The 26,120-nt window shown below is 45.3% G+C and overlaps 1 protein-coding gene across 5 annotated transcripts in view; it reads right to left on the reverse strand.

Annotated features, from left to right (window-relative positions):
• The window catches only part of LOC143724299 (NACHT, LRR and PYD domains-containing protein 12-like), a 575,203-nt gene that overhangs the window by 487,368 nt on the left and 61,715 nt on the right, over window positions 1-26,120 (reverse strand). For all 5 annotated transcript variants that reach the window (XM_077217284.1, XM_077217285.1, XM_077217288.1 and 2 more), the window contains one exon: window positions 6,743-6,913. In XM_077217284.1, the coding sequence (XP_077073399.1) occupies window positions 6,743-6,913 (171 nt within the window). The remainder of the gene's footprint in view (window positions 1-6,742; window positions 6,914-26,120) is intronic.

Below are 26,120 nucleotides of genomic sequence, written 5' to 3' on the forward strand. Positions count from 1 at the left end.
GGCCCGCCGCGTGCGCTTCTGAAACGTAAGTTAAGCTTTATTTGCTCTTTAGTCATTATTTAAGATGCTGAACCTGCTGATGATATAATGTGCTTGCGGACATTTCATTTGTGTGTGTTTTACGCACATAAGAAAGTGGTGTAAAGAGATTTGCAACAGTAATTTGAGTAATTTAAAACTGCAAATTCACATGTATATGCTAATATATCATACACAATATGTTACAGACTAAATATGAATGTTTAGACACGATTTTGTGATTAGTTTTGATATAGATTAAAAAAGTTTTGACTGTAAAAAAAGACTACTGTCACATTAAATAGTTACGCTTTTGTTCACCAATTTCTGCTCATAGTTAAATATACTATAGTATGATGTTTTGTCAAAAATAAAGTAGGTGTATTTTATTATCAACTAAGATGTTATTATAGTGTTTGTTCCAATATTCAAACTAATGAATCCTTACCTTTTTTAATACGTATGGTAAAATGTATACTTTTTACAAAGAAAGAATACACTTGAAATATTGTTAAAATTGTAATTGTTGTTGTAATTGTAACCTATTTGTAATTGGTTACAATTTCTAATTGTAAAATATGTATATATAGATAATTTCTTTTGTCCTTGCATTCGTTGGGATCCTGTGACACACCTGTGTGAAAGGCTAATGAATATGCAGCTCATTATGTATGTGGCACATTATCCGTCCTTTGTCTTCTCAGGTGTGAACACGCCTCCACGCATATTGCCTTTCCAAACAAAAGGTGTCTTATAAAATTTAAATCAATGTATTGTTTTGTGTAAATGATTAGGCAGGATGATTTTCAGATCATTTTGAAGCAAAAATTCTAGGCAACAACACTCATTAGTCAAAAGTCTTGTGGACACATATTTAGTATGTGTTTTGTGGCCTTATTTCAGACACTTTAAGTTTTCGTTTTTTCTATAACCACGCATAAACATTATTCTCTAAAAAATACAAACATGTACATACATGATGCTCACATATTACGGTAGCCCCGTTTGTGCTATATAGAGTGAATTTATACCTTTGCCATTAACATGCTTATAAATAACTGAAAAAAGCACAAATGTCAGAGCATGTCAGAACACCTCAAGGACCCCAAAAACCCCTTAGACCTCAGAGGGTTACACATCAAACTTTTATCAACAAAACAAATAGGACTGATGGCATGGTATTGTCAGGGATCACAGACGAATCAGACAAGATGGTAAGTTTAGTGCTTTTGTTGTGCAATAAGGATCTCAGTCGGAGATAACAGGTGAGAAACCAATGACACAGAAACATAAACGAAGCTTAGCTGTGGTTAATGTCCTTGTCTCTCTCACGCAGGTGACTAAACGGTGGTTCGGTGCAGATGGACAGGTCTTGACAGAAGGAATATAGGTAAGTAACAGGTAGGTGATCGGGGAGTCTGTGAGCCATGGAATGACGAGACCGGACAAGTGACTGCAGTGAGAGTGAGTGTTTTATAGTCCACGCGGGTGATGGGACACAGGTGACGGTGATTAGTAATCCGGGGATAATGAACGGGGAAGTGTCTGATTGGGTGAAAGGGAATGAGTGGGCGGTGATGATGATCGTGGTGGAGATGGAATCCTGACAGTACCCCCTCCCGAGGTGGCTCTCAACGCCTGAGAAGGGTGCTGCCGGCGGCGAGGTCGACCACGACTACTGGGAGCAGGACGGTCCGGATGATCACTGTGGAACTGGGTGAGTAGAGTAGGATCCAAGATGTCATCTCGTAGGACCCAAGAACGTTCCTCTGGCCCGTAATCCTCCCAGTCCACCAGGTACTCCAGCCGAGGACCTCGCCGCCGGGAATCCAAGATGATGCGGACTCAGTAAACCAGTTCTTCTTCGACGGGAATGGGAGGAGGAGGTACGTCTGTGCAAGGGTTATCTGAGGGAACAGGAGTGACAGGGTCAGTGAAAGGTTTGAGCAAAGAAACATGGAATGAAGGAGAAATCCTGTAATGAGGGGGAAGGTTGAGCCTATAGGTCACTTCGTTCAACTGCCTCTGGATGGTAAACGGTCCGATGAATCGAGGACTCAGCTTACGGCAAGGCAGACGGAGACGAATGTCCAGAGTCGACAACCACACCTTTTGTCCTGGCTGATACTGAGGTGTTTCGAGTCGGTGACGGTCCGCTTGTTCCTTGTGTCTCCGTACTGCCTGTTGTAGATGCACATGAGCTGAGTCCCATACCCCCTCGCTCTGATGGAACCAGAAGTCGACAGCTGGAAATTCCAAGGGCTCACCCGACCAAGGAAAGAGTGGAGGCTGATAACCAAGGATACACTGGAAGGGGGTGAGCCCGGTGGAGTTCTGCCGCAGGGAGTTTTGAGCATATTCTGCCCATGGGAGGTAACGGCTCCAGCTGTCCTGGTACTGGTGGCAGTACGTCCGCAGGTAACGTCCAATCTCCTGAATCTTCCGTTCAGTCTGGCCATTAGTCTGCGGGTGGTAACCAGAGGAGATTGAAGAAGGCTTGCCATACTCTCGAGATGAACTGGGGTCCCCGGTCCGAGACGATATCCTCTGGGAGACCCAAGTTCCTGAACACGTTTTAAAATAGGGCTTCAGCTGCTTCTAAAGCTGTGGGAAGACCAGGTAAGGGGATCAGCTTGCAACCTTTTGAGAACCGGTCCACAACGACGAATACGCAGGTAAAGCCTACTGAATTGGGTAGATCGGTCATGAAATCGATTCCGATTTGTGACCATGGTCGTCTGGGAAGAGGCAGCGGTACGAGCTTGCCTTCAGGGAGTCTCCTCGGGGTGTTGGTGATGGCACAGACTGAACACCCGCGGACGAACCTGGAGACATCTCTGGAGATGGACGGCCACCAGTACCGTTGACTGAGGAGCGAGAGGGTACGCTTGCTACCCGGATGTCCAGAGCCCTGAACTGTGTAAGCTGAGTCCAGAAGGGGAGTACGAAGATGTTGAGGTACGAAGATAAGCCCTTCTGGACCTCCCGGCGGAGCGGGTTGGCGTGCGAGTTCCTGGACGATCTGTTGGTCAATTTCCCAGACGATGGGACTGAGGATTACGGCTGGAGGGAGGATAGGCTCTGGATGGAGATCTTCAACGGAGGTATGATGGAGTCGTGATAGTGCATCAATAGTGCCTTGCAATTCTTACTTCCAGGACGATATGATACCACGAAGTTGAAGCGTGTGAAAAACAGAGCCCAGCGGGCTTGTCTAGGGTTCAATCTTTTAGCTTCCCTTAGGTACTCCAGGTTACGATGATCGGTTATCACTGTGAATTGATGGTTAGCTCCCTCCAGCCAGTGCCTCCATTCCTCGAGGGTCAGTTTGATGGCCAACAGTTCCCGGTTACCAATGTCATAATTCCGCTCTGCCGGGGACAGCTTCTTGGAGAAGAAGGCACATGGAAGGAGTTTAGGTGGCTCACCCTGCCGCTGAGATAACACTGCTCCCACTCCAGTGGAAGAGGCATCCACCTCTACTGCGAACTGAAGGTCCGGGTTGGGATGGATGAGAATGGGAGCAGTGATGAAGGTCTCCTTTAAGCGCTGGAAGGCCTGGAAAGCGGTGGAGGACAAGGACAGAGACTTGGGCCGGCCCTTGAGAGCTGAGGTGAGGGGAGCACTGATCAAACTGTAATTGCGGATGAATCTTCGATTGAAGTTTGCAAAACCAAGAAAGCGTTGTAGTTATTTTACGGATGTGGGTTGTGGCCAGTTCCGGATGGTTTCCACCTTCCTCTGGTCCATTTGAACACCTCGTTGGTTGATCACATATCCCAGAAAGTGAACGGTAGAGGTGTGGAATTCGCATTTCTCCAGTTTCAGATATAACTTGTGCTCTCTCAGTTTTTCGAGGACCTGAATGACATGTTGATGATGTACAGACATGGAAGACGAATAGATGAGTATATCATCAATCTACACAACTACAAAGCGATTGAGGAATTCTCGAAGGACTTCGTTCATATACCCTTGAAAGACGGCAGGAGCATTGGACAATCCGAACGGCATAACCTGAGACTCGTAGTGGCCTGCGGGGGTCACGAAAGCAGTTTTCCACTCATTACCACGCCGGATTCGGATCAAGTTATAGGCACTCCTAAGGTCCAGTTTGGAGAATATGCGTGCTCCTTGCAGCTGCTCCAGGGTGGCAGGGACCAGAGGAAGGGGATAACTGAATTTGACGGTCTGTGAATTGAGATGACTGTAATCGATGCACGGCCGCAAGCCTCCGTCCTTCTTGGCCACAAAAAAGAAACTCGAAGCGGCAGGGGAGGTAGATGGTCGGATGAACTGTTGGCTTAACGCTTCCTCCACATACTCCTCCATGGCCTTCTGTTCCGGGATGGACAGAGGGTAAATACGACCTTTGCGAAGGGTTGCTCCGGGTAGCAAGTCGATTGCGTAGTCCCATGGCCGGTGTGGTGGTAACTTGGTAGCCAGTTCCTTGCTGAAGACGTCCTGGAACGCCCGGTACTCCACTGGGATTTCGACTTGGACCTGGACATCAGGGCTTTCCACCGAAGTAGAGCAGACTGGAATTCTAGAGTCCTCCGTAGTTGGCTTGGACCGGAACGAAGAAGGTTTTTTTCTGGATGGTACTGAGACAGGATACATTACAATCTTCACCCCAACGGAGTACTTCCCCGGTTCCCCAGTGGAGTACTGGCTGATGTTGAACTAACCAAGGGCGTCCCAGGATGATATCCGCGGTGGACTCTTCCAGCACCATAAGAGAAATCTCCTCTGAGTGTAAACAACCTACTCGAAGAGTTAGAGTGGGTGTATAATGGCGAATGCGACCTCGACCCAGTGGCTTGCCTTGAATGGTTTGAACGGGTAGATCTTGAGACAGTCGACGTTGCCAGATATTCAGTTTTTGGAGGAACTGGTTGGATATGAAGTTCCCCGCGGAACCAGAGTCAACGAGGGCTTGCGCTGGGAGACAAACACAGGAGGTTATAATGTGCACACTGGTTCGTGTTAAATGCCCAATCTTCGGAGTGAGTTGAATGGCACTTACCGCTTGCCGCGGTGGACGAACAGGGCAAGAACTGAGGAGATGTTTGTCGGATGCACAGTAAAGACAGAGGAAAATTTGGACTCTGCGCTGGCGTTTAGCAGCGGATAGATGGGTGGAGTCTACTTCCATAGGAACTGGTGCTGGAGGAGTGACTGATGGAGCTGGAGGCGGAGAACTGACAGTGGGTTCAACTTGATCACACGCGGTGAGGCGCTGTGAAATCCGGAGTGTTAGCTGAATCAGGTTTTCTAATCCCAAGCTGTCATCATACACAACCAGCAGGAGGCGCACCTTGGAATTCAATCCATGACGGAAGGCAGTGATCAGAGCGCTTTCATTCCAGCCGCTGGAGGCGGCGAGAGTACGAATCTGAAGGGTATACGAACTTACAGATGAATTTCCTTGACGAAGGTTGAGTAGCTGGTCATGAATGGATAGTTCGGACACTGCTTGCCCAAAAACTTCTTTGAAGTGCTGTTTGAAGGCAGTGGAGGATTTTACCACCGGCGAATCAGAATCCCACAATGACCGACCCCACCGAAGCGCTGGACCGGACAACAAGAATATCATGAAGGCCACACGGGCGTCGTCAGTGCGGAATTGATGCCCATTCATGGTAATGTACAAAGATACTTGCAACAGAAACCCACTGCAGTTCTCCGCCTCACCAGAGTATGTTGCAGGCTGGGCCATGGGACTCGCAGAGGCAGTGAACGAAGCAGCGGGAGTTTGCGGAAGTGGTGGTGGGACGATCGCTACAGCGACCGGCGGATTATCCGGTGAGAGATCCTCTCCAGGCTCCGACTGGTACTGCATCTTAGGTCTGGTCTTCTGTCAGGGATCACAGACGAATCAGACAAGATGGTAAGTTTAGTGCTTTTATTGTGCAGTAAGGATCTCAGTCGGAGATAACAGGTGAGAAACCAATGACACAGAAACATAAAGGAAGCTTAGCTGTGGTTAATGTCCTTGTCTCTCTTTCTCTCTCTCGCAGGTTACTAGACGGTGGTTCGGTGCAGATGGACAGGTCTTGACAGAGGGAATGTAGGTAAGTAACAGGTAGGTGATCGGGGAGTCTGTGAGCCATGGAATGACGAGACCAGACAAGTGACTGCAGTGAGAGTGAGTGTTTTATAGTCCATGCGGGTGATGGGACACAGGTGACGGTGATTAGTAATCCGGGGATAATGAACGGGGAAGTGTCTGTTTGGGTGAAAGGGAATGAGTGGGCGGTGATGATGATCGTGGTGGAGATGGAATCCTGACAGGTATACCCCCATTGTAACACTAATAAATGAAAGATGTTTGGATTTTCCCCTTAATTTAAAACAAATGCTTAGTTTGTAGTTCAATAATATTAATGGAAATACATCAATAATAAAATAGTACAATGACAAATTTGCTTATATTAAACATTGGACTTTTATTAACAAAATGAATAAGAAGGATGATATGGTATACCCACGTTGTACCAAATAAATAAAAGATCTTTGAATTTTAAAACAAATGCTTAGTTTGTGGTTCATTATTATTTTGAATGAAAAACACAACAACAATAGAACAAAGACAAACTCACTTATATTAAACAAAGAAATGCCACTTTTATTCACAAAAGTTCTCTTGCTTTTTTGCCTCCGGCATCGTCATGTCAGTCATCGCACCTCACTCTAGTCATGTGACTCCTGTGGCTCAACTTACCTCAGTATCTCCAATTTACACTTTATATTCTTCAGTCCAGTGCAGAGCTTATTCATCCCTGAATCCTGCAGATTATTGTTGTTCATGTTCAGCTCTTTCAGACTGGTATCTGATCCAAGAACTGCAGCCAGAGCTGAACAGCTTTTGTCTGTTAAGTTACAATCATTTAACCTACAAGGGAAATTAATCACATAATTAGATGGAACACATAAATTTTTTCTATATACAAATATTAAATTTATGTTCTATTTTTTTTTTACATAAACAGCATAGTAAAGAGGCTGAGTTAAACTAACATTACTCTACAAAAACTACTATTTCCTGTACATTAGTATTTTTTACTCAGTGACAAATATCCTAGATAAAATAAAGCATGTTTGAAAAAAAATATTTGTTAAGATTAATAGCTTTTATAGCTATGGGGTTTTTCTCTATTTCTGTCACCTGATGGAGTTTGGGTTCTTTCCACTGTTGCCTCTGGCTTGCTTAGTTGGGGACACTTAATATTCAACAATATGTAAGGTCCACCCATTGGCCCAACACCGGAATCCAATGGTATGGTCGAAGGAATAATGCGTGTATGTCTTTTCAGCGCTCCAGTGAAGTTCACTTAATTTATTGGAATTTAGTTTAAATAATACTTTAGCTCTACGCTTAATCTGACTCCAATTTCAAATGTTAATCAAATTTAGATTGTGTTTCTTATTAGAAAACAGTCATAAATACTGATTATGAGTTAATTTAGATCTTTGATTATTCTGGCCATTTCATAATTTCAAATATTCGTTCATTAAGGACCTGGTGTCGCTTTGAGACGTCACGTCGCGAGTGTGCGCTCACGATCACAAACTAGCCAGTCCTAAAATAGTCAGAGGGTGCAGTGCAAACTATCTTACCCTACGCGGCCGCTCACTGCTGACTCATAGGTGTAATTTTCTCAATAGTTGCAGCGTACAACATGCTAAGTTAGGAGATAGTCAGGAATCAGAAGGTCTAATGATGTGCCCCATGCTCCATTCATTAGTGCCTTAGGTGTGATCTATCCTGGACAGAGATTTGCGGGACTACACATAATCTACTAGAAATAATGATTCCAGAAAACTTCAGAATAATCAAGGTTAACATTAATTTTTTTCAGGAAAAATGTACCGTGCCAATTTCACAAGTAAATGATTAAAAGCCAATTCAGAAATAATAAATGCATGACATCAATTACTCAAAGATGATTCTAAAAGTAACCAATGCATTCCTGACAGAGACAAACAGTAGTGTGTGAGAGCTTTCCAAGTGGATAACACTGACACATTACTGCATGGGGGTTTTCCTGGTTACAGGTCCCACAGATTGCTCTGTTACCTAGCCTTAAATACCCAGACCAGAAAAAGGGTTGTACCAATATTTTCCCAGTGTGTTTTGGGTCAGTTCCTGTACCCCAGGGGGTAGCACCTGGTCTCGGGGGAGAGGGCAGATGTCTTGAAGAAACATCACCCAAAGAGGAACACAGGATTCTCCTAAGTCCTCAATCCTTCTCATATTACCAATGACTGCAATGAAATTAAGACCATTTTACCAATCGCACCGAGACACTTAAAATGATACCAAACACGAAAAGGAAAAACAATAGATTCCCAAGATACATCATATATGATATATAAGCATTCTTAGTGAACTTTTGGTGACTTGACTCAGGGGGAGAGGGAGAGGGGGATGCAGAGATAAGATAGGAGAAACGTTTGGACAAGACAATGTCCTGTGCTCTGTCTTTGCGATCTTCTGTCCAGGGTGCATTTTATTGCTTTATGGTGAGTTTTATCTCAGCTTTTGTCTTAGCAGGAAAATCGGTTCTTACAAATATTATTGACTTGACTGCACAGACACTATTAGATGAGACAGTTTACACTTTTGTGGCAAGTTAAAGGCCTTTCCCTATAATTCTAAAAATGTCTTTTTTATATGAAATCTTTAATGATTTAAGTAAAGCTAAGATTACTTAAACCCAAGAAATGTTATTTGTTTTTAATATTTCAAGTGTAAGGTCAACCGATGGCTGATGCCGATATCTTAGAGAGCAAGGGTGACCAATAGGTGATATATCATTAATTTAAAGATAGTAAAGAAGCATCCATGACAACTGCTGAAAATAATTTTTTTGTTATTTTCTACTAAATTAGAAAAAATAAATAATTACAAACTATATGAAAAAAAAGATTTGGAACTTGATAAAAAATAATTTGTAGAAAATCCATTTTAAAATTTGGACATCAAATTTGATACAACAGGTTTTTTCATAAAGACTCATATGATAAAATGAGGAAGAGGAGGAAGGGCTCGCCGGCGAGCGCCTGGCGGCCGGGTTTGCCACGGAGCCCGGCTGGGCACAGCCACAACGTGGCACCTCCCTCTCCATCCTTTGGACCCACCATCCATAGGAAGATCCACAGGGGTCGGGTGCGCTGCCACATTGGTGGCAGTGAAGGTCAGGGGCCACGACGGACTAGAACCAGGTGGCATAGGCTGGCTCTGGGGACGTGGAAGGACTGTGGGGGAAGGAGCCAGAACTTGTGCGGGAGATAGAGCGCTACCAGTTAGATCTAGTGGGGCTGACCTCCACGCACAGTCTCGGTTCTGGAACCGTTTTTGATAAATGTATATTTGTAAATCTCTCAATGATTTACGTATTGCATTACATTATTATTACATTAAACTACTCATTTAAAATATCTAATTACTGGGAGATACAGAGGGACAATTAATATATGATGTGGTAATATATATGTACTTTATTTAAAGATTGGATCAGCAGTTTTTGAAAAACACTTTTGATTGTCAGGCCGAGAAGCGTAACCAGGGGGGGCTCAAGCCCCTGCACCTTTTGTCTCAAAATGTATTGTGCCCCTCTCTGATAATTGTAAATAATAATAATTATTATAAATAGTATAATAAATAACAATACACTTATACACTTTTGCCAGTTACAATAATAATAAAAACAAATATTATATAAAATTTTTTTTGGTTGAATCATTTGGTGGAGAAGAAGTGGTAGGCAGAGCTTCCTTTGCAGCGCTATTTATTTATTTACATTTATCCCACCATGCTACTGTAAAAGTTGCGGCAACATGCGAGTTATGCTTAACCCTCTGGGGTCTAAGGTGTTTTTGGGGTCCTTGAGGTGTTCTGGCATGTTCTGACATTTGTGCTTTTTTCAGTTGCTTATAAACATATTAATGACAAAGGTGTCATTACACTCTATTTAGCACAAACAGGGCTACCATAATATGTGAGCAACATGTATGTTCATGTTTGTATTATTGAGAGAATATTGTTTATGCATGGTTATTGAAAAAACTAAAACTTAAAGTTTCTGAAATAAGGCCACAAAACACATACTAAATATGTGTCCACAATACTACTTTTGACAAATGGGTGTTGTCGCCTAGAGTTTTTGCTTCAAAATGATCATTTGGGTATTTTACTGCCTCTCAAAGTAGCAATAACACAATGATCACTCAGATCATTACAAAAGATAAAAATAAAAATAAAAATTTATGAGGGACATTTGTTAGAATCAAGTCAATTAAAGTAGATTTGTCAGGATTTTTGAGATTAGGCCTTGTAGGTACATTTACCAACTGGCTAAGACTGATAGAATCACAGAAAGATTTAAAATCATCAGAAACAATATTTAGCCAGTCCCAATTTAAGTCCCCGGCCAATAAAAGATCACTATAGTTTAATCTAGACAAAATAAACTTTAAAGATGATAAAGCCTTCCTGGAGGTCTATAACACCCCACAACAGTTATTGAAAGGGACTTAAATATTTCAACATTCAAGGCCAAAAACTCCATTTGCCCACAGAGAGACTCAGACAAAACAACTGATGCACCAAATCTTGACTTAACATAGATAGCTACGCCACCACCTTTCTTCGGCCTATCACTGCGAAAAACATTATACCCATGTACTTTTATATCTTCATTAGTAATTGATTTCTTCAACCATGTTTCCGAAATTATCGCTATGCCTGCATCTGTAGATTCAATCCAAATTCTAACCAGGTCCATTTTGGGTAGTAAACTGCGAACATTTAGATGAACAAATTTAAGTCCAGGCATTGATTTAAATTCAGCAGGGGTCGAGACACATTGCAAACAGGGGCCAGGATTGGGCTGCTATATAGAGAATAGAGAATCTATATAGAGATACAAATACATGGGCTGTGTATTCCCTTTTTTGGGTGATTTAAAATGTGTATGCAATGTGTACAGCGCGTATCTGTGTCGTACATTCACACTCGCACCTACATTAGTAAACATGTTATTTTTACATGAACACATCCTAACTATATGGCTATAGCCTACTGAGATGAGTAAAAATAGACTGAAATATGTTGAAATAAAATGTCTTTTTATAAGCAACAAACTGCAAATTAACCCTCTAGGCGCCACGGTCGAGTTTACTCGACAAGATCGAGCACTGAATAAAACGACAGATTTTTTTCAAATTGGGTGTCAAATTTCGTTCAACCCCCCCTCCACTGGATGGCAGACATGTCATGCTTCACCCCCGACTCAAAAAAACGTCTTGTTTCTATACAAAATGTTCGAGTTAGAGCGCATTGAATCATTTGCTTGGGGGTGTTTACCTGTTTTGCATAGATGGCTTAACACATTATCTTGTAAATAGCGCGCTCCGTGAGTAGGCGTGAACGAATTAAAGTAAATGAGCTCGTAATCAGCTCGACTGGAACCGCTCTATTTTCATACAGATTACAGAAGCTGAGAATATTTGTTTTTAATATAAATTACTTCATTTAAAAGATGCGATCTCAAGCTTTATGCCCGTGGGTATGTTTGCCTGTTTGACTGAATTTTCGTGGAGTTACAGATAATTTCTGAACGCGTTTCAAATTGGAGTTCGCTGACAGAGAGAGTGCAGAACTCGCATCATGTTCATTTTTCTTTATTTGGCAAAAAGCAAAACACTTTATTTTTATTGTGAGTATACAGAAAAAAAATAGAAACTGAACAGGATCGATTGATGTATAACACGAAAATGAAAGATCAAAATTAACATAGCATTTTGAGTTTATTTTGCATTGCTAATGTTGGTGTTTTTGGTCCCCAGAGGGGTAACAGCGTACGCTTCTGTTGTTGTACGTCACACGCATCACCCACATGGCCAGAGTCGGCCAATAGTGAGCCTACGTTAACTGACTAGAGGCCCATTGAGAAGGAAATGAATAGTTGAAATAAAGTCGTTAATTTTATTTGTTTTTGCGTACAAAATGTATTCTCGTTGCTTGATAAACTTAAGATTGATCCACTGTAGTCACTTGGACTATTTTAACAATGTCTTTAATAACTTTTCGAGGCCGGCAAGTTCAATTCCTGAAGAAGCCTATGGACTAGTATGGAGGAGCAATCCAGCTCTCAGATTTAATCAAAAATATCTTAATTCGTGTTCCGAAGATGAACGAAGGTCTTACGGGGTTGGAACAACATGAGGGTAAGTAAATACTGACAGAATTTTCATTTTTGGGTGAACTATCCCTTTAATTGTAGACATGGATGAGTTCCCTATCGGTCAGTCACTACAACGTAGGACATGACTGACCAATAGGAATCTCGCTAGAGAGGCCAATCTACTTCGAGTGAAACTAAAACAAGCCAATACACATTGGCGTGTAATCATTTGCATTAGCTGCGCGGCCTTGCAGTGCGGGTATATAACGAGCAGCTGCTGCGATTGCACTTCAGTTATTTGCTTCGGAGCCAACACTTTGATGCTGTTTTCAAGAGTGAATCTGAGAAGACAAGCCTCTTACAACAGACCTCTTCACTTTGGTGCGGGCGTGACGGCGCAGCAGGGTGAACGTTTTTTCTCTCTCTCTCCTTTTTTTGTTTTCCTTATTTGAGCAAAGCAAAAAAAGCTGTTATAACAGCTGGCAAGGTGCCCCTCTCAGAGCGCTCAAAAGCTGTTTTTACAGCTGGTAAGACCAGCGCGAGAGAGACCGTGCACAGACAGGTGCACATTCCTGCCTGTGTTCGTGGTGACTGTTCCCCTGCGTGCTTCAGTCCCTGTGAGAGCAGATTCTAAAAGAGCTTACACAGATAGTTTGTGTCTTTTTCAAGATGATGTTCTATCTGTGTGTTTCTGGATGCGGTCGTTACCTGGGATCACGGGATGGTCACGATCGCTGCCTCGTGTGTCTGGGCCTCGAACACGCTGAGGCAGTGTTCGTGGATGAATCATGTACCCATTGAGGGAAGATGACCATCTCGGAGCTTCGGTCGAGACTCTCGTTCCTGCAAAGGGGCGGAGTCCCAGTGCATCTGCCTTTGGGCAGTAACACGGGAGACCTGAGGATCATGGTGAGCGTGCTTCCTTCGGAGAACCCGAGCCATGTCCCTGTGTTCCACCTCGCTGCCCCACTCCGGGTACGCCTACGGTCCCTTTGGTCCCGCTTGCACGGTCCCTGCGAGCCTGGTTAGAGCTCCCCAGACAGTCTCGCTGGCTCATTCAGACCATCAGGCTCAGCTATGTGATTCAGTTTGCCTGGCGTCCCCCCAAGTTTCGGGCCATCCACTCCACTACAGTGAGAGCAGCCGATGCCCATGTCTTGCGTGCAAAGATCGCAGTCCTACTGGCGAAGGACGCGATAGAGCCGGTCCCTCCAGCCGATATGAGGTCAGGGCACTACAGTCCCTACTTCATTGTACCCAAGAAAGGTGGTGGGTTACGACCGATCTTGGAAATGCGAGTTTTTAATCAGAGCCTCCACAAGCTACCGTTCATAATGTTCATGCAGAAACGCATTTTCGAATGCATCCGTCCCCGAGATTGGTTTGCAGCAATCGACCTGAAGGACGCATACTTTCATGTCTCGATTCTTCCACGACACAGGCCGTTCCTGTGCTTTGCGTTCGAGGGTCGAGCATATCAGTATACGAAAGTCACGAAAAGTCTTTACGAAAGTCATGGAGGGGGCCCTTGTTCCCATGAGAGAACAGGGCGTTCGGATCCTCAACTATCTCGACGACTGGCTCATACAAGCACACTCTTGAGATCACCTTTGCGAACACAGGAACCTTGTGCTCAGGCACCTCAGCCAGTTAGGTCTTCAGATCAACTGGGAAAAGAGCAAACTCTCCCCCATGCCGAGGATCTCTTTTCTCGGTATGGAGTTGGATTTGGTCACACAGACAGCGCGCTTCACAGAGCAGCGCGCTCAATAGGTGCTGAACTGCTTGAACACGTTCAAAATTCTTTCAGAGGCTCCTGGGGCATATGGCAGCGGCAGCAGTGGTAACTCCGCTCGGCCTGCTTCATTTGAGACCGCTTCAGCAGTGGCTTCACGGCCGAGTCCAGAGATGGGCGTGGCATCATGACACTTACCGGGTGGCAATCACACCGACGTGCCGCCAGACCTTCAGCCCATTGTCAGATCCCTCGTTCCTGCGGGCAGGAGTCCCCTTGGAACAAGTATCCAGGCATGCTGTGGTATTCACAGATGCCTCTGCCACCGGCTGGGGTGCCACGTACAAAGATTGAAGCTGTGCTTCAGGGGAAAATGGCGACTCCACCCCCAGGCAGTTCAGCTGAGCTGGAGAGAGTTCGGGAAGGCTCAAGTAGACCTGTTTGCCTCCCCAGAGACCTCCCACTGCCAGCTGTTTTACTCCCTGACCGAGGGAACACTCGGCACGGACGCACTGGCACACAGCTGGCCCCGGGGCCTCCACAAATATGCATTTCCCCCAGTGAGCCTACTTGCGCAGACACTATGCAAAGTCAGGGAGGATGAGGAGCAGGTCCTCCTGGTGGCGCCCTACTGGCCCACCTGGACGTGGTTCCCAGAACTCATGCTCCTTGTGACAGTCCCCCCTTGGCCCATTCCTGAGGAAGGACCTCCTGACTCAGAGACGGGGAACCCTATGGCACCCGCGTCCAGACCTCTGGAAACTCCATGTCTGGTCCCTCGAAAGGACGCGGAAGTTCTAGGTGACTTACCCCCAGAGGTACTTAACACCATCACTTCAGCACGGGCGCCGTCCACGAGACGTGTTTACGCCCTGAAGTGGAACCTGTTCGTCGAATGGTGTTCTTCTCGCCGAGAAGACCCCCGATAATGTTCGATAGGGTCTGTGCTTTCCTTCTTGCAGCAAGGGTTGGAGCAAAAGCTGTCTCCCTCCATCCTTAATTCAGGCCGGGTGATAACCACGTAGTATTAAGACCCCGGCCTGGCTATGTGCCCAAGGTTCCTACCACTCCCTTCAGGGACCAGGTAGTGAACCTGCAAGCGCTGCCTTTGGAGGAGGCAGACCCAGCCCTGACTTTGCTCTGTCCCGTTCGCGCTCTGCGTTTGTACGTGGACAGAACTCAAAGTCTCAGGACCTCAGACCAGCTCACTGTCTGTTACGGAGGCCAGCAGAAGGGAAAGGCTGTCTCCAAGCACGGGATGGCCCACTGGATAGTGGATGCCATCGCCTTGGCTTACCAAGCAAAAGGCGTGCCCTGCCCTTTTGCTTGGCCAGCCATTTTTATTTATGTGGCTTTTGAGACTCCCTAAGTCATTTATTATTTATAGTTAATGATCGCTGAGCAATTGTGCTCAGTTGAAATTTGTTGGTGTGTTGTTTGTTTAACTTGTTTTTTGTTTCTGTGTCTTTGTACATTTTTGCTCTTGTCTGTTGCTATTGCAGCTTTTTACTCCCTCCCCTGCCACAATTTTCAGTATGGTACCCTGACATGTTCTTCTTTTCTTTTCATTTTCAATGGAATCCGTTAAAGGTCTAAAGGTCATTCACATTAATATCAGGAGCCTTGCTTCAAAAATTGATGTTCTTAGAGCCTGGGTTGCTCAGTACAAACCTAACATTATTACACTATCTCAAAAACCTGGCTAAATAAAACTATTTCTGATACTGATATTGAAATCAACGATTATGTACTGCACAGAGCCGATAGATTGTCCAGAGGAGGTGGGGTGGTCACATTTGTTGATGCAAATCTTATCTCTGAATGTATTACTCCTGAAGTAGATCCAGTTAACTTCTGAAAGTCTTTTTATAAATATTATCTTTCATGTAAATAAACATTTAATTATTGGCAATATTTATAGGCCTCCGTCTGTCCCATCAGATTCCACAGATGCACTTCCAAAGTGCATTTTGTCTACAATTAACTTATTAGGCAAGCATAAAGAACTGATTATTCTTGGTGATTTCAATTGCAATTTAGTTTATTAACACAGTTTATTAAGTATCCCACTAGAGTGGATAGCCGGTCCTCATCTTTGCTTGACTTGATATTGGTCTCTAATCCGGAAAGGATATTTAAATCTGGTGTCTTATCTGATTGTTTTAGTGATCACTCTGTCATTTATTGTGTTTGGAAAATCAAAATGCCACACTTATCTCCTAAATATATTAGAATACGTCAATGTAAAAATATGAATGCTGATTATTTTATACAGGATTTAAACTCTATTAATTGGGACAGGTTCCAGCTTATTCATTTTGTTGAAGATGCATGGACCACTTTTCACTTTGGACTCACCAATAATTGACAAGCATTTTCCATTTAGAACTATTAGAGTTAAAGGGAAGCACTTACCCTGGATCAGCTCTCATCTAATCAATCTTTTTAAGCAAAGAAATAAGGCATGGGCTAAATATCGCCTTACTAAATCTGCCTCTGACTGGGATCATTATAGATCTCTTAGGAATCAGTGCTCAAACCCGAAACGCTAAATCCAGTTACTATAGAGACTGCTTTCTTAATGACTTTCATAACCCTAGACAGTTCTGGAATCATTTGAATCGGGTTCTCAAGGTGAAGTAAACATCTAGATGCTTTGCCACAAGCGGCCACTGTAGGAACTACTAACTATGATGCAGACCTTCTTCCGAGATGGTATTCCCTGGAGCATCCACATTGTTGGAACTCTTCCGCATCATCAGCAGGGATCTCAGGTGTTTCGCCCCTTAACCTGAACACCTCACCTGAGTGGGGCCATGAAGACTGACTAGCCGTCACCTGCAGAAGGGTTCCAACTGTGGGCTCTCTTCAGCCATAGCCATCTTGAGCTAGACTCGGCCTTGGTATTAATGAGATTGCCACTGTCCTTTAGGGAGCTGTCGTACTGCTTTCCAAGGCATCAGATCCTTTGATCCTGGATTGCTGGGATCTCCGAGCCTTGGATGTTGAAAATGTTTCCTGTTAGCTTCCCCTTCAAGATACTGTGGCTCCTTGACTTTTCTGATTTGAACTGCAGGCGTGACCATGTTGCCATCTTTCCCAGTGCACTCAGGATCCATTGTGTCCCCTGAATATATGGAGTCGTCACCGTCACATCATCCATGAAGGCTCGACAAGAGGGGTGTCTCGTGCCGTCGACTGCTTGCGGGCCTCTGCACTGCATTCCTCCTGCCTTTAACAACAGATTCATAGCCGCTATAAACAGGGCCACGAAAATCGTGCATCCTGCCATGATGCCCTTCTCGTGTCTTTGCCATTTGGTGGTGACGCTTTCTACGGTGAACCTCATCTGCAGCGCATCCATGTGTGCCATTACAAGCTCAACTACCTCTGAAGGAACTCGGTAGTGATCCATTGCCTTTCGGATCAGCTGGTGTGGGACGCTTGGGTAGGCTTTGGCGAGATCCAGCCACACAACGGAGAGGGTGTTGTTGTTACTCCTGGCTTTGTTGATCAGCTGGCTAATCACTGCCGTGTGCTCCAGGCAGCCTGAATATCCCAGTACTCCTCCTTTTTGGATGCTGGGGTCAATTAAATCATTGGTGAGCAGGTATGTTGTTAGCCTTTTGGCGATGATGGACCAGAATATTTTCCCCTCTACATCCAGTAGGGAAATCTCCCGGAACTGTTCGAGTCTTGTGGAATTTAGCTCTTTTGGCACAAAGCAGCCTTCAGCAAGAGTCCAGCGCCCAGGTTCCAACTTCTTCTTCCACAGTGTCCGTAGGAGCATTGAGAGCCTTTTCAGTAGCTGTGGGCAGCATTTGTAGATTTTGTAGGTGGTTCCTGATGGTCCTGGGGCTGATCGCGCCCGTGCTTTTGTCACCTTTCCCAGTAGGTCTGCTGTGAATTGGAAAGGGTTGTTTAAAAAGGCATTCCTCTTTCGGCGCTTCTCCCTTTGCTTCTCCCGTATGGTCTCAGCACTCCGAAGCTGGATTAACCTTTTAAGCATCTCTCTGCTGATCTCATCCAGGGCCACTCTTTCCTCATCATTTGCTCCCCGCCACCTTCTTTTTAGTGTCCTTAATTCTCCTCGTAGTTCTTTGATCTGCCGCTGTCTCCTGCTAGGCCCTGCTGGTGGCCTTGGAGTCTTGCCTTCTTTTGCGCCAAAAGTGTCATGACACACCTGGTACACAATGTCAACCATGATCTTGAACTTCTTGACTGCATCTCCTTTCAGAGTGGTTTCCAGGGTGATATTTAGATCGTCATCCAGTTCGGCCCATCGGAAGTCTGCTGCTGGTGGCAAGTTCAAGCGTGGTTTCCTCTCAAAGTCTTTTGGACTTTCGGGTTCACCGACTCTTTCTGTGCTCTGAGTAGGTTGAGCAGGGAGGTCTGGGGCACTGTGGTTTGCCTCCTGGCCCTGGTCCTCCCCCACCGACTGATGAACACCCTTAACCCTCTGAGGTCGGCTATAGCGCCTTATCGCGCCTTATCGCGTCTTATCAGTACAAAAGAGACTCAAAATACTCTGTTGATTTTGATCTTACGTGTTAGTGTTATACATCATTCGATCCTGTTAAGTTTCTATTTTTTTGTGTATACTCACAATATAAACAAAGTATTGTGCTTTTAGTCAAATAAAGAAAAATATCCATGATGCTAGTTTTGCCTTCTCTCTGTCAGTGAAGTCCATTCTGAAACGCGTCCGAAAATTAACTGTAATTCCGCAAATACTTGTCATACAGGCACGAGTGTTTTTCCATAATGAAGCTAGAACTCTCTTCTTTTAAATGAATTAATTTATATAAAAAAACTAATATTCTCAGTTTATGTAATCTGTATGAAAAGAGAGAGATGTCAGTCTTTTTCTTTCCAGCTCATTATACCTCTTTACGTGTTAATGTGCCACGCCCACGGAGAGCGCGTGGTATTCAAACGCAAATGATCTAAGGCAAGCCATTCAAACATGCCAACGCCCACCAGCTGGATTATAAAACACATCATGTTTAGGAAGTATCTTACTACCGCTGTGTACACAGCGTATCCCTACGCTGTGCGGAATAATACTATCTAATAACCCTGGAAAATGTACCAGAAGTGCTGGCAGTTTCATGTCGAGGAGCAACGGATCCAGCTGATGTAGTAAGTCATTTATTCTTAAGTGCTTTGTTCTAATCGCGCTATTGAATAGTGTCTGTAAATCGCAAAAAGACTGTTTAAATATGAATTGCGTGTCTGTGTGTAGGCTAAATGATGGATGAACAACACAGGCGTGCGCGCGTTGTTTACTTCAGTTATACAGCGCGTGTCTGTGCCGTTCATTCACTCTCGCACCTAGTAAACATGTTATTTTTACATGGACACATCCAAACTATATTGCTATAGCCTAATAAGATGAGTAAAAATAGACTGAAATATGTTGAAATAAAATGTCTGTATAAGCAACAAACTGCAAATTAACATGCTAATATAATATCATAAACACGATATTTTAGAGACTAAATTTGAATGTTTAGCCAAGATTTCGTGATTGGTTTTGGATAGATTATAAAGTTTTGACTGTAAAAAAAGACTACTGTCACATTAAATAGGTAAGCTTTTGTTCTCCAATTTCTGCTCATATGTTAAATATACTATAGTAGGGGATGTTTTGTCAAAAATAAAGTAGGTATATTGAATTATCAACTAAGATGTTATTATAGTGTTTGTTCCAATATTCAAACCAATGAATCCTTACCTTTTTTAATACGTATGATAAAATGTATACTTTTTACAAAGAAAGAATACACTTGAAATATTGTTAAAATTGTAATTGTTGTTGTAATTGTAACCTATTTGTAATTGGTTAAAATTTCTAATTGTAATATATATATATATATATATATATATATATATATATATATATATATATATATATATATATAATTTCTTTTGTCCGAGGTCGCATTCTTTGGTACCCAGTGACAAAGCTGTGTGAAAGGCTCATTAATATGCAGCTCGCACATTATCCGGCCTTTGTCTTCTCAGGTGGCCTTCTTTGGCTTCTCCACGCATATTGCCTTTCCAAACAAAAGGTGTCTTATAAAATTTAAATCAATGTATTGTTTTGTGTAAATGATTAGGCAGGATGATTTTCAGATCATTTTGAAGCAAAAATTCTAGGCAACAACACCCATTAGTCAAAAGTCTTGTGGACACATATTTAGTATGTTTTGTGGCCTTATTTCAGACACTTTAAGTTTTAGTTTTTTCAATAACCATGCATAAACAATATTCTCTCAAAAATACAAACATGTACATAAATCTTGCTCACATATTATGGTAGCTCTGTTTGTGCTAAATAGAGTGTAATTACACCTTTGCAATTAATATGTTTATAAGCAACTGAAAAAAGCACAAATGTCAGGGCATGTCAAAACATCTCAAGGACCCCAAAAACACCTTAGACCTCAGAGGGTTAAACTTAGAGAGGTTACTGTCATGTCTCCGGTCTGATTCGCCTGTTTTCTTGTGTTGTCTGCGTGGTTGTCTCGGAGCACATGGCCTTGTTTTGACAGCTCGCCGTGTGTTCCGCTGTTATTGTGTTTGAATTGTTTCCCCACCCTCTCGTCGTCACTACTCTGTTCCGCACCTGTTATTAATCACCACCCTCTCATTCTCACTGATCAGTCCCGCACCTGTTATTGATTATCTTTGTCCTCCTCTGTATTTATTCTCCCCATGTTGTCTGTCTTGTGCCAGATCGTTGTGTTCGCTTCACGCTACGCTTCGAGCAGCCTATTATTGATAGCTGTCCATCGTGTCTTGTTTTGTCCTGTTTGAGGCTCCAGTGCTGTTTATTTTCCCTGTTTGTTTTCCCTTTAGTCCATCTGTCAATCTCCACCGTCGGCTGGTTTTCTGCTTCCTGATCCCGTCTCCCCGCTCCAGCCCATTTGCCCTCCCCAGCGTGCGACTCCTTTGCTGCCTCCTCTCCTCTGCCTGGCGCCCGCTGTTTCTCCGCTACGTGAGCTTTGTGCTCTGTTTGCCATATAAGGTGTCGGACTTCCAGCGTTCTCAAGTTTCAGTTTTGCCTTCGGCCTACTGCTGGATTTCTCGACTGTTTTTGTTTTGTTTTGAATTTTCTGTTACTATTTTTGGACTGTTTCTTCAGCCAATACACTTTTGTTTGAGCCTGCAACTGAATCTCGTCTTGACTCCTGATAGAACGATCTGGCCATAATGGATTCAGCAGGCACAGACCAAGTAAGAAAAGCGCTTGCCCAGCAGGGGGCTCTCTTGGGCCAACATGCCACCCAACTTACCACTACCTCCAGGGACCTAGATCTTTTGACCTCTCAGATGACCGATCTAAGCCTCCGCGTTGAAGAGCTGCGGAACGCCTCATCAGCCAGGCCCGATATATTTTCTGCTCCACCTCACCATGAGTCTGAACCTCACGCCAACAACCCTCCACTTTACAATGGTGACCCTAATTCTTGTCGAGCTTTTCTTGCTCAATGCTCCTTGGTGTTTGCTCTCCAGCCTCGTCGCTACTCAACCGAGAGAGCCAAGGTTGCATATGTTTTAACGTTGCTTTCTGGAAGGGCCCGTGAATGGGGAACTGCTGTATGGGAGTCCCAAGCCCCTTTCTGTTCATTTTTCCAGGATTTTCGTCTTGAAATGATAAGACTGTTTGACCGGTCTGCCCAGGGAGATGAGGCAGCTTCCCGGTTGGGGCGACTCACACAGGGCGGCCGCTCTGTTACCGACTTCTCCATTCAATTTCAGACCCTGGTGGCTACCTGTGACTGGAATGATGGGGCTCTTCGCTCAAGGTTTTTGGAGGGGTTGGATGATGAGATCCAGGATGAGATCGCTACTCACGAACTGCCACGTGATCTAGATGCCCTGATGGACTTGGCCCTTCGTGTCGAGGATCGGATCGTGCGTCAACGCCAGCGTCGAGCCGCCCGTCCCTCCTGGAGGTTGGAGGAGAGTTTATCCCATCAGACCACCTTACCCTCATCTCAGCCTTCTCTGTCTGACCCTGACTCAGCCTTCTCTGTCTGACCCTGAGCCCATGCAGTTAGGGCGCCTTCACCTCACACCCCAGGAGAGACAACAACGCCTTACCCGAGGCCTGTGTTTATACTGTGGGAAGCCAGGACACTTTGCCATCAAGTGTCCTTTAAAAGCCAAAGCCCATCAGTAGGCCAGGGGATCCTGGTGGGCGCCTCTCCCTGTGTAAATGCCCCTTCGTCTCGCACTCTGTTACCGGTCACTATTCAATTTGAGGGCTCTTCTAATTCCTGCTCAGCCCTGGTGGATTCCGGGGCAGAGGGCAATTTCCTGGACACCTCCACAGCTGCACGTTGGGGCATTCCGGCTGTTCCCTTACCTGCCCCTATATCCGTCTGGTCCCTTAATGGCCAGCTTATAACCTCCATTACCCACTCCACCCCTTGTGTAAGTCTTGTAGTTTCAGGCAATCACCATGAGGTGACCAGGCTTTACCTTTTTAATTCGCCGGGTGCCCCGATAGTCTTGGGGCATCCGTGGCTGGTGCAACATGGCCCTCATGTGGATTGGTCTGGAAATTCTGTTGGCCTGGAGTCAGTCGTGTCTAGTGTCTTGCATGGGTTCTGCCTTTTCTCCTGGCTCTGTGTTCTCTGTTTCGCAGGTTGAGGCAGCGGATTTGACCGGGGTCCCGGCGGGGTACTACGATCTTCGCCAGGTGTTCAGCAAGTCCCGAGCCACGTCTCTGCCTCCTCACCGGCCGTATGACTGTGCCATTGACCTCCTCCCAGGCACTTCTCCGCCCAAGGGTCGTCTTTTTTCCCTGTCTGGTCCAGAAAGAGAGGCTATGGACAAGTACATTCACGATTCTCTCAACGCCGGCCTCATCCGTCCCTCATCATCGCCTGCTGGAGCGGGTTTCTTCTTTGTTAAGAAGAAGGATGGCTCCCTGCGACCCTGCATAGATTATAGAGGTCTCAACGACATCACAATCAAGAACAGGTATCCCCTACCTCTTATGTCGTCTGCCTTTGAGTTGCTGCAGGGAGCCAAGGTCTTCACTAAGCTAGACCTCCGCAATGCATATCACTTGGTACGTATTCGTGAGGGGGATGAGTGGAAGACAGCGTTTAATACACCTACGGGACACTACGAGTACTTGGTCGTACCCTTCGGTCTGACCAATGCACCTGCTGTCTTCCAGGCTCTGGTCAACGATGTGTTGAGAGACATGATTAATAGATTTGTCTTTGTGTACCTGGATGATATACTTATTTTCTCTTCATCTTTGCAGGCACACACTCAACATGTTCACCAGGTCCTACAACGGCTGCTGGAGAATCAGCTCTTTATTAAGGTGGAGAAGTGCGAGTTCCACTCCAAGTCAGTCACGTTCCTGGGGTATGTCATCTCAGCCGATGGGGTGGAGGCTGATCCCGCTAAGGTAAGGGCTGTAGCCGAGTGGCCAGTCCCCGACACCCGTAAGGCTTTGCAGAGGTTCCTGGGGTTCGCCAATTTCTATAGGCGTTTCATCAGGAACTTTAGCCAGATTGCTGCACCTTTAACATCTCTCACCTCCACTAAGGTACCGTTCAGTTGGAATCGTCTGGCTCAGGGGTCCTTTGATGATTTGAAGTCCCGTTTCATCTCTGCCCCTGTTCTCTCCATTCCAGATCCTGAAAAACAATTTATTGTTGAGGTGGATGCTTCTGATGTCGGTGTAGGCGCGGTCTTGTCTCAGCGGTCCCCTAAAGATGGGAAGGTACATCCTTGTGCCTACTTCTCCCATCGACTGAGCCCAGCAGAGCGTAGCTATGACATAGGTAACAGGGAGCTGTTAGCAGTCAGGTTGGCTTTGGAGGAGTGGCGCCACTGGTTGGAGGGGTCGGCCCAACCCTTTTTGGTATGGACGGACCATAAAAACCTCGAATATATTCGCTCTGCTAAGAGGTTAAATTCTCGCCAGGCCCGCTGGGCACTCTTTTTTGGCCGGTTCAGCTTCACACTTTTGTACCGGCCAGGATCTAAAAATATCAAACCTGATGCTCTCTCTCGGCTGTTCGGGGCCCCGGGGGGTGAGACACCTACAGAGACTATCCTCCCTCGTGGAGTGGTGGTGGGGTCCGTGTCCTGGGGCATCGAGCGGCGAGTAGAGATGGCAGGCCGTCAGTGTGAAGTGCCAAAGGAGTGTCCTGGCGGTCGTCTTTATGTGCCAGCATTACTGCGTCCTGAAGTCCTGCAGTGGGGCCACTCGTCCAGGCTAACCTGTCACCCAGGAATTAGGAGATCGTTGGCTGCCATCCGCCAGCGATTTTGGTGGCCATCCATGGGTCTGGACGTCAGGCAGTTTGTGTTGGCTTGCTCCACTTGTGCCCAGAACAAGACCTCTAGCCTCCCACCCGTTGGTCTGCTCCAGCCCCTTCCCATTCCCTCTCGTCCCTGGTCACACTTGGGACTTGATTTCGTCACTGGCCTTCCACCTTCGAGAGGCATCACTGTGATCCTGACGGTGGTGGACCGCTTCTCTAAGGCGGTCCATTTTATTCCTCTGCCCAAGCTTCCCTCAGCCAAGGAAACAGCTGAGGTGGTGGTCGACCACGTCTTCCGGATTCATGGCCTTCCGGTTGATGTGGCCTCCGACAGGGGACCACAATTTGTTTCACGGTTCTGGAAGGAGTTCAGCTGACAGATCGGGGCCTCTACGAGTCTGTCCTCAGGATTCCATCCCCAGACCAACGGGCAATGTGAGCAAGCCAACCAGGATCTCGAAAGAGCCCTCCGCTGCCTGGTCTCCCGGAATCCTAGTTCTTGGTGTCAACAGTTAACGTGGGTGGAATACGAACATAATTCCCTGCCGGTAGCGTCTACGGGTTTATCGCCATTTCAATGTTCTGTTGGTTATCAACCACCTCTGTTTCCCTCACAGGAACCCGATGCTGCAGTTCCGTCTGCCTTAGCCTTCATCCGGCGCTGTCGACGCACCGACAGTGACGTACTGTCATGTCTCCGGTCTGATTCGCCTGTTTTCTTGTGTTGTCTGCGTGGTTGTCTCGGAGCACATGGCCTTGTTTTGACAGCTCGCCGTGTGTTCCGCTGTTATTGTGTTTGAATTGTTTCCCCACCCTCTCGTCGTCACTACTCTGTTCCGCACCTTTTATTAATCACCACCCTCTCATTCTCACTGATCAGTCCCGCACCTGTTATTGATTATCTTTGTCCTCCTCTGTATTTATTCTCCCCGTGTTGTCTGTCTTGTGCCAGATCGTTGTGTTCGCTTCACGCTACACTTCGAGCAGCCTATTATTGATAGCTGTCCATCGTGTCTTGTTTTGTCCTGTTTGAGGCTCCAGTGCTGTTTATTTTCCCTGTTTGTTTTCCCTTTAGTCCATCTGTCAATCTCCACCGTCGGCTGGTTTTCTGCTTCCTGATCCCGTCTCCCCGCTCCAGCCCATTTGCCCTCCTCAGCGTGCGACTCCTTTGCTGCCTCTTCTCCTCTGCCTGGCGCCCGCTGTTTCTCCGCTGCGTGAGCTTTGCGCTCTGTTTGCCATATAAGGAGTCGGACTTCCAGCGTTCTCAAGTTTCAGTTTTGCCTTCGGCCTACTGCTGGATTTCTCGACTGTTTTTGTGTTGTTTTGAATTTTCTGTTACTATTTTTGGACTGTTTCTTCAGCCAATAAACTTTTGTTTGAGCCTGCAACTGAATCTCGTCTTGACTCCTGATAGTTACTCTGCGTAAGCTTAGGTGCTCTGCGTTGCTGACTCTGCTCTTTGCACTTGGACTTGCCTTGGTGGATTTTAACACCACTCTCGTTCTTGAAAAACCCTCCACAGATGTTGCATCTTCTTTTTTCTTCAGCCTTCTGTCTTTCCGCATCCGATCTCGTAGTCCTTTTTTCCATTGTCCGGGTCTTTAACCATTGATCCGTCCGGTGGCAGATTATCCTCCCCCTCCTCGGTCTGCCTGGGGGTATTCTCTTTGTTCAAAACTTATAGCTTGTAACTTGTTGGAATAGCAAAGCTCCCGTGAATCAACTAAAAATGAATAATGGTACAATTTCTGATCCTCCCCTTATTGCTCATGCTTTCAATCAGCATTTTACCGCTATTGGTGATTCCAAACATGTTTATTGCTATGTTAATGATCATTTCTCAACCTTGTCTTTTATCTCTGGTTCATTCAA

This window comes from Siphateles boraxobius, unplaced genomic scaffold (genome assembly GCF_051911475.1).
Source record: "Siphateles boraxobius isolate OS27281-9 unplaced genomic scaffold, OSU_SipBor_1 72, whole genome shotgun sequence".
Lineage (NCBI taxonomy): Eukaryota > Metazoa > Chordata > Actinopteri > Cypriniformes > Leuciscidae > Siphateles > Siphateles boraxobius.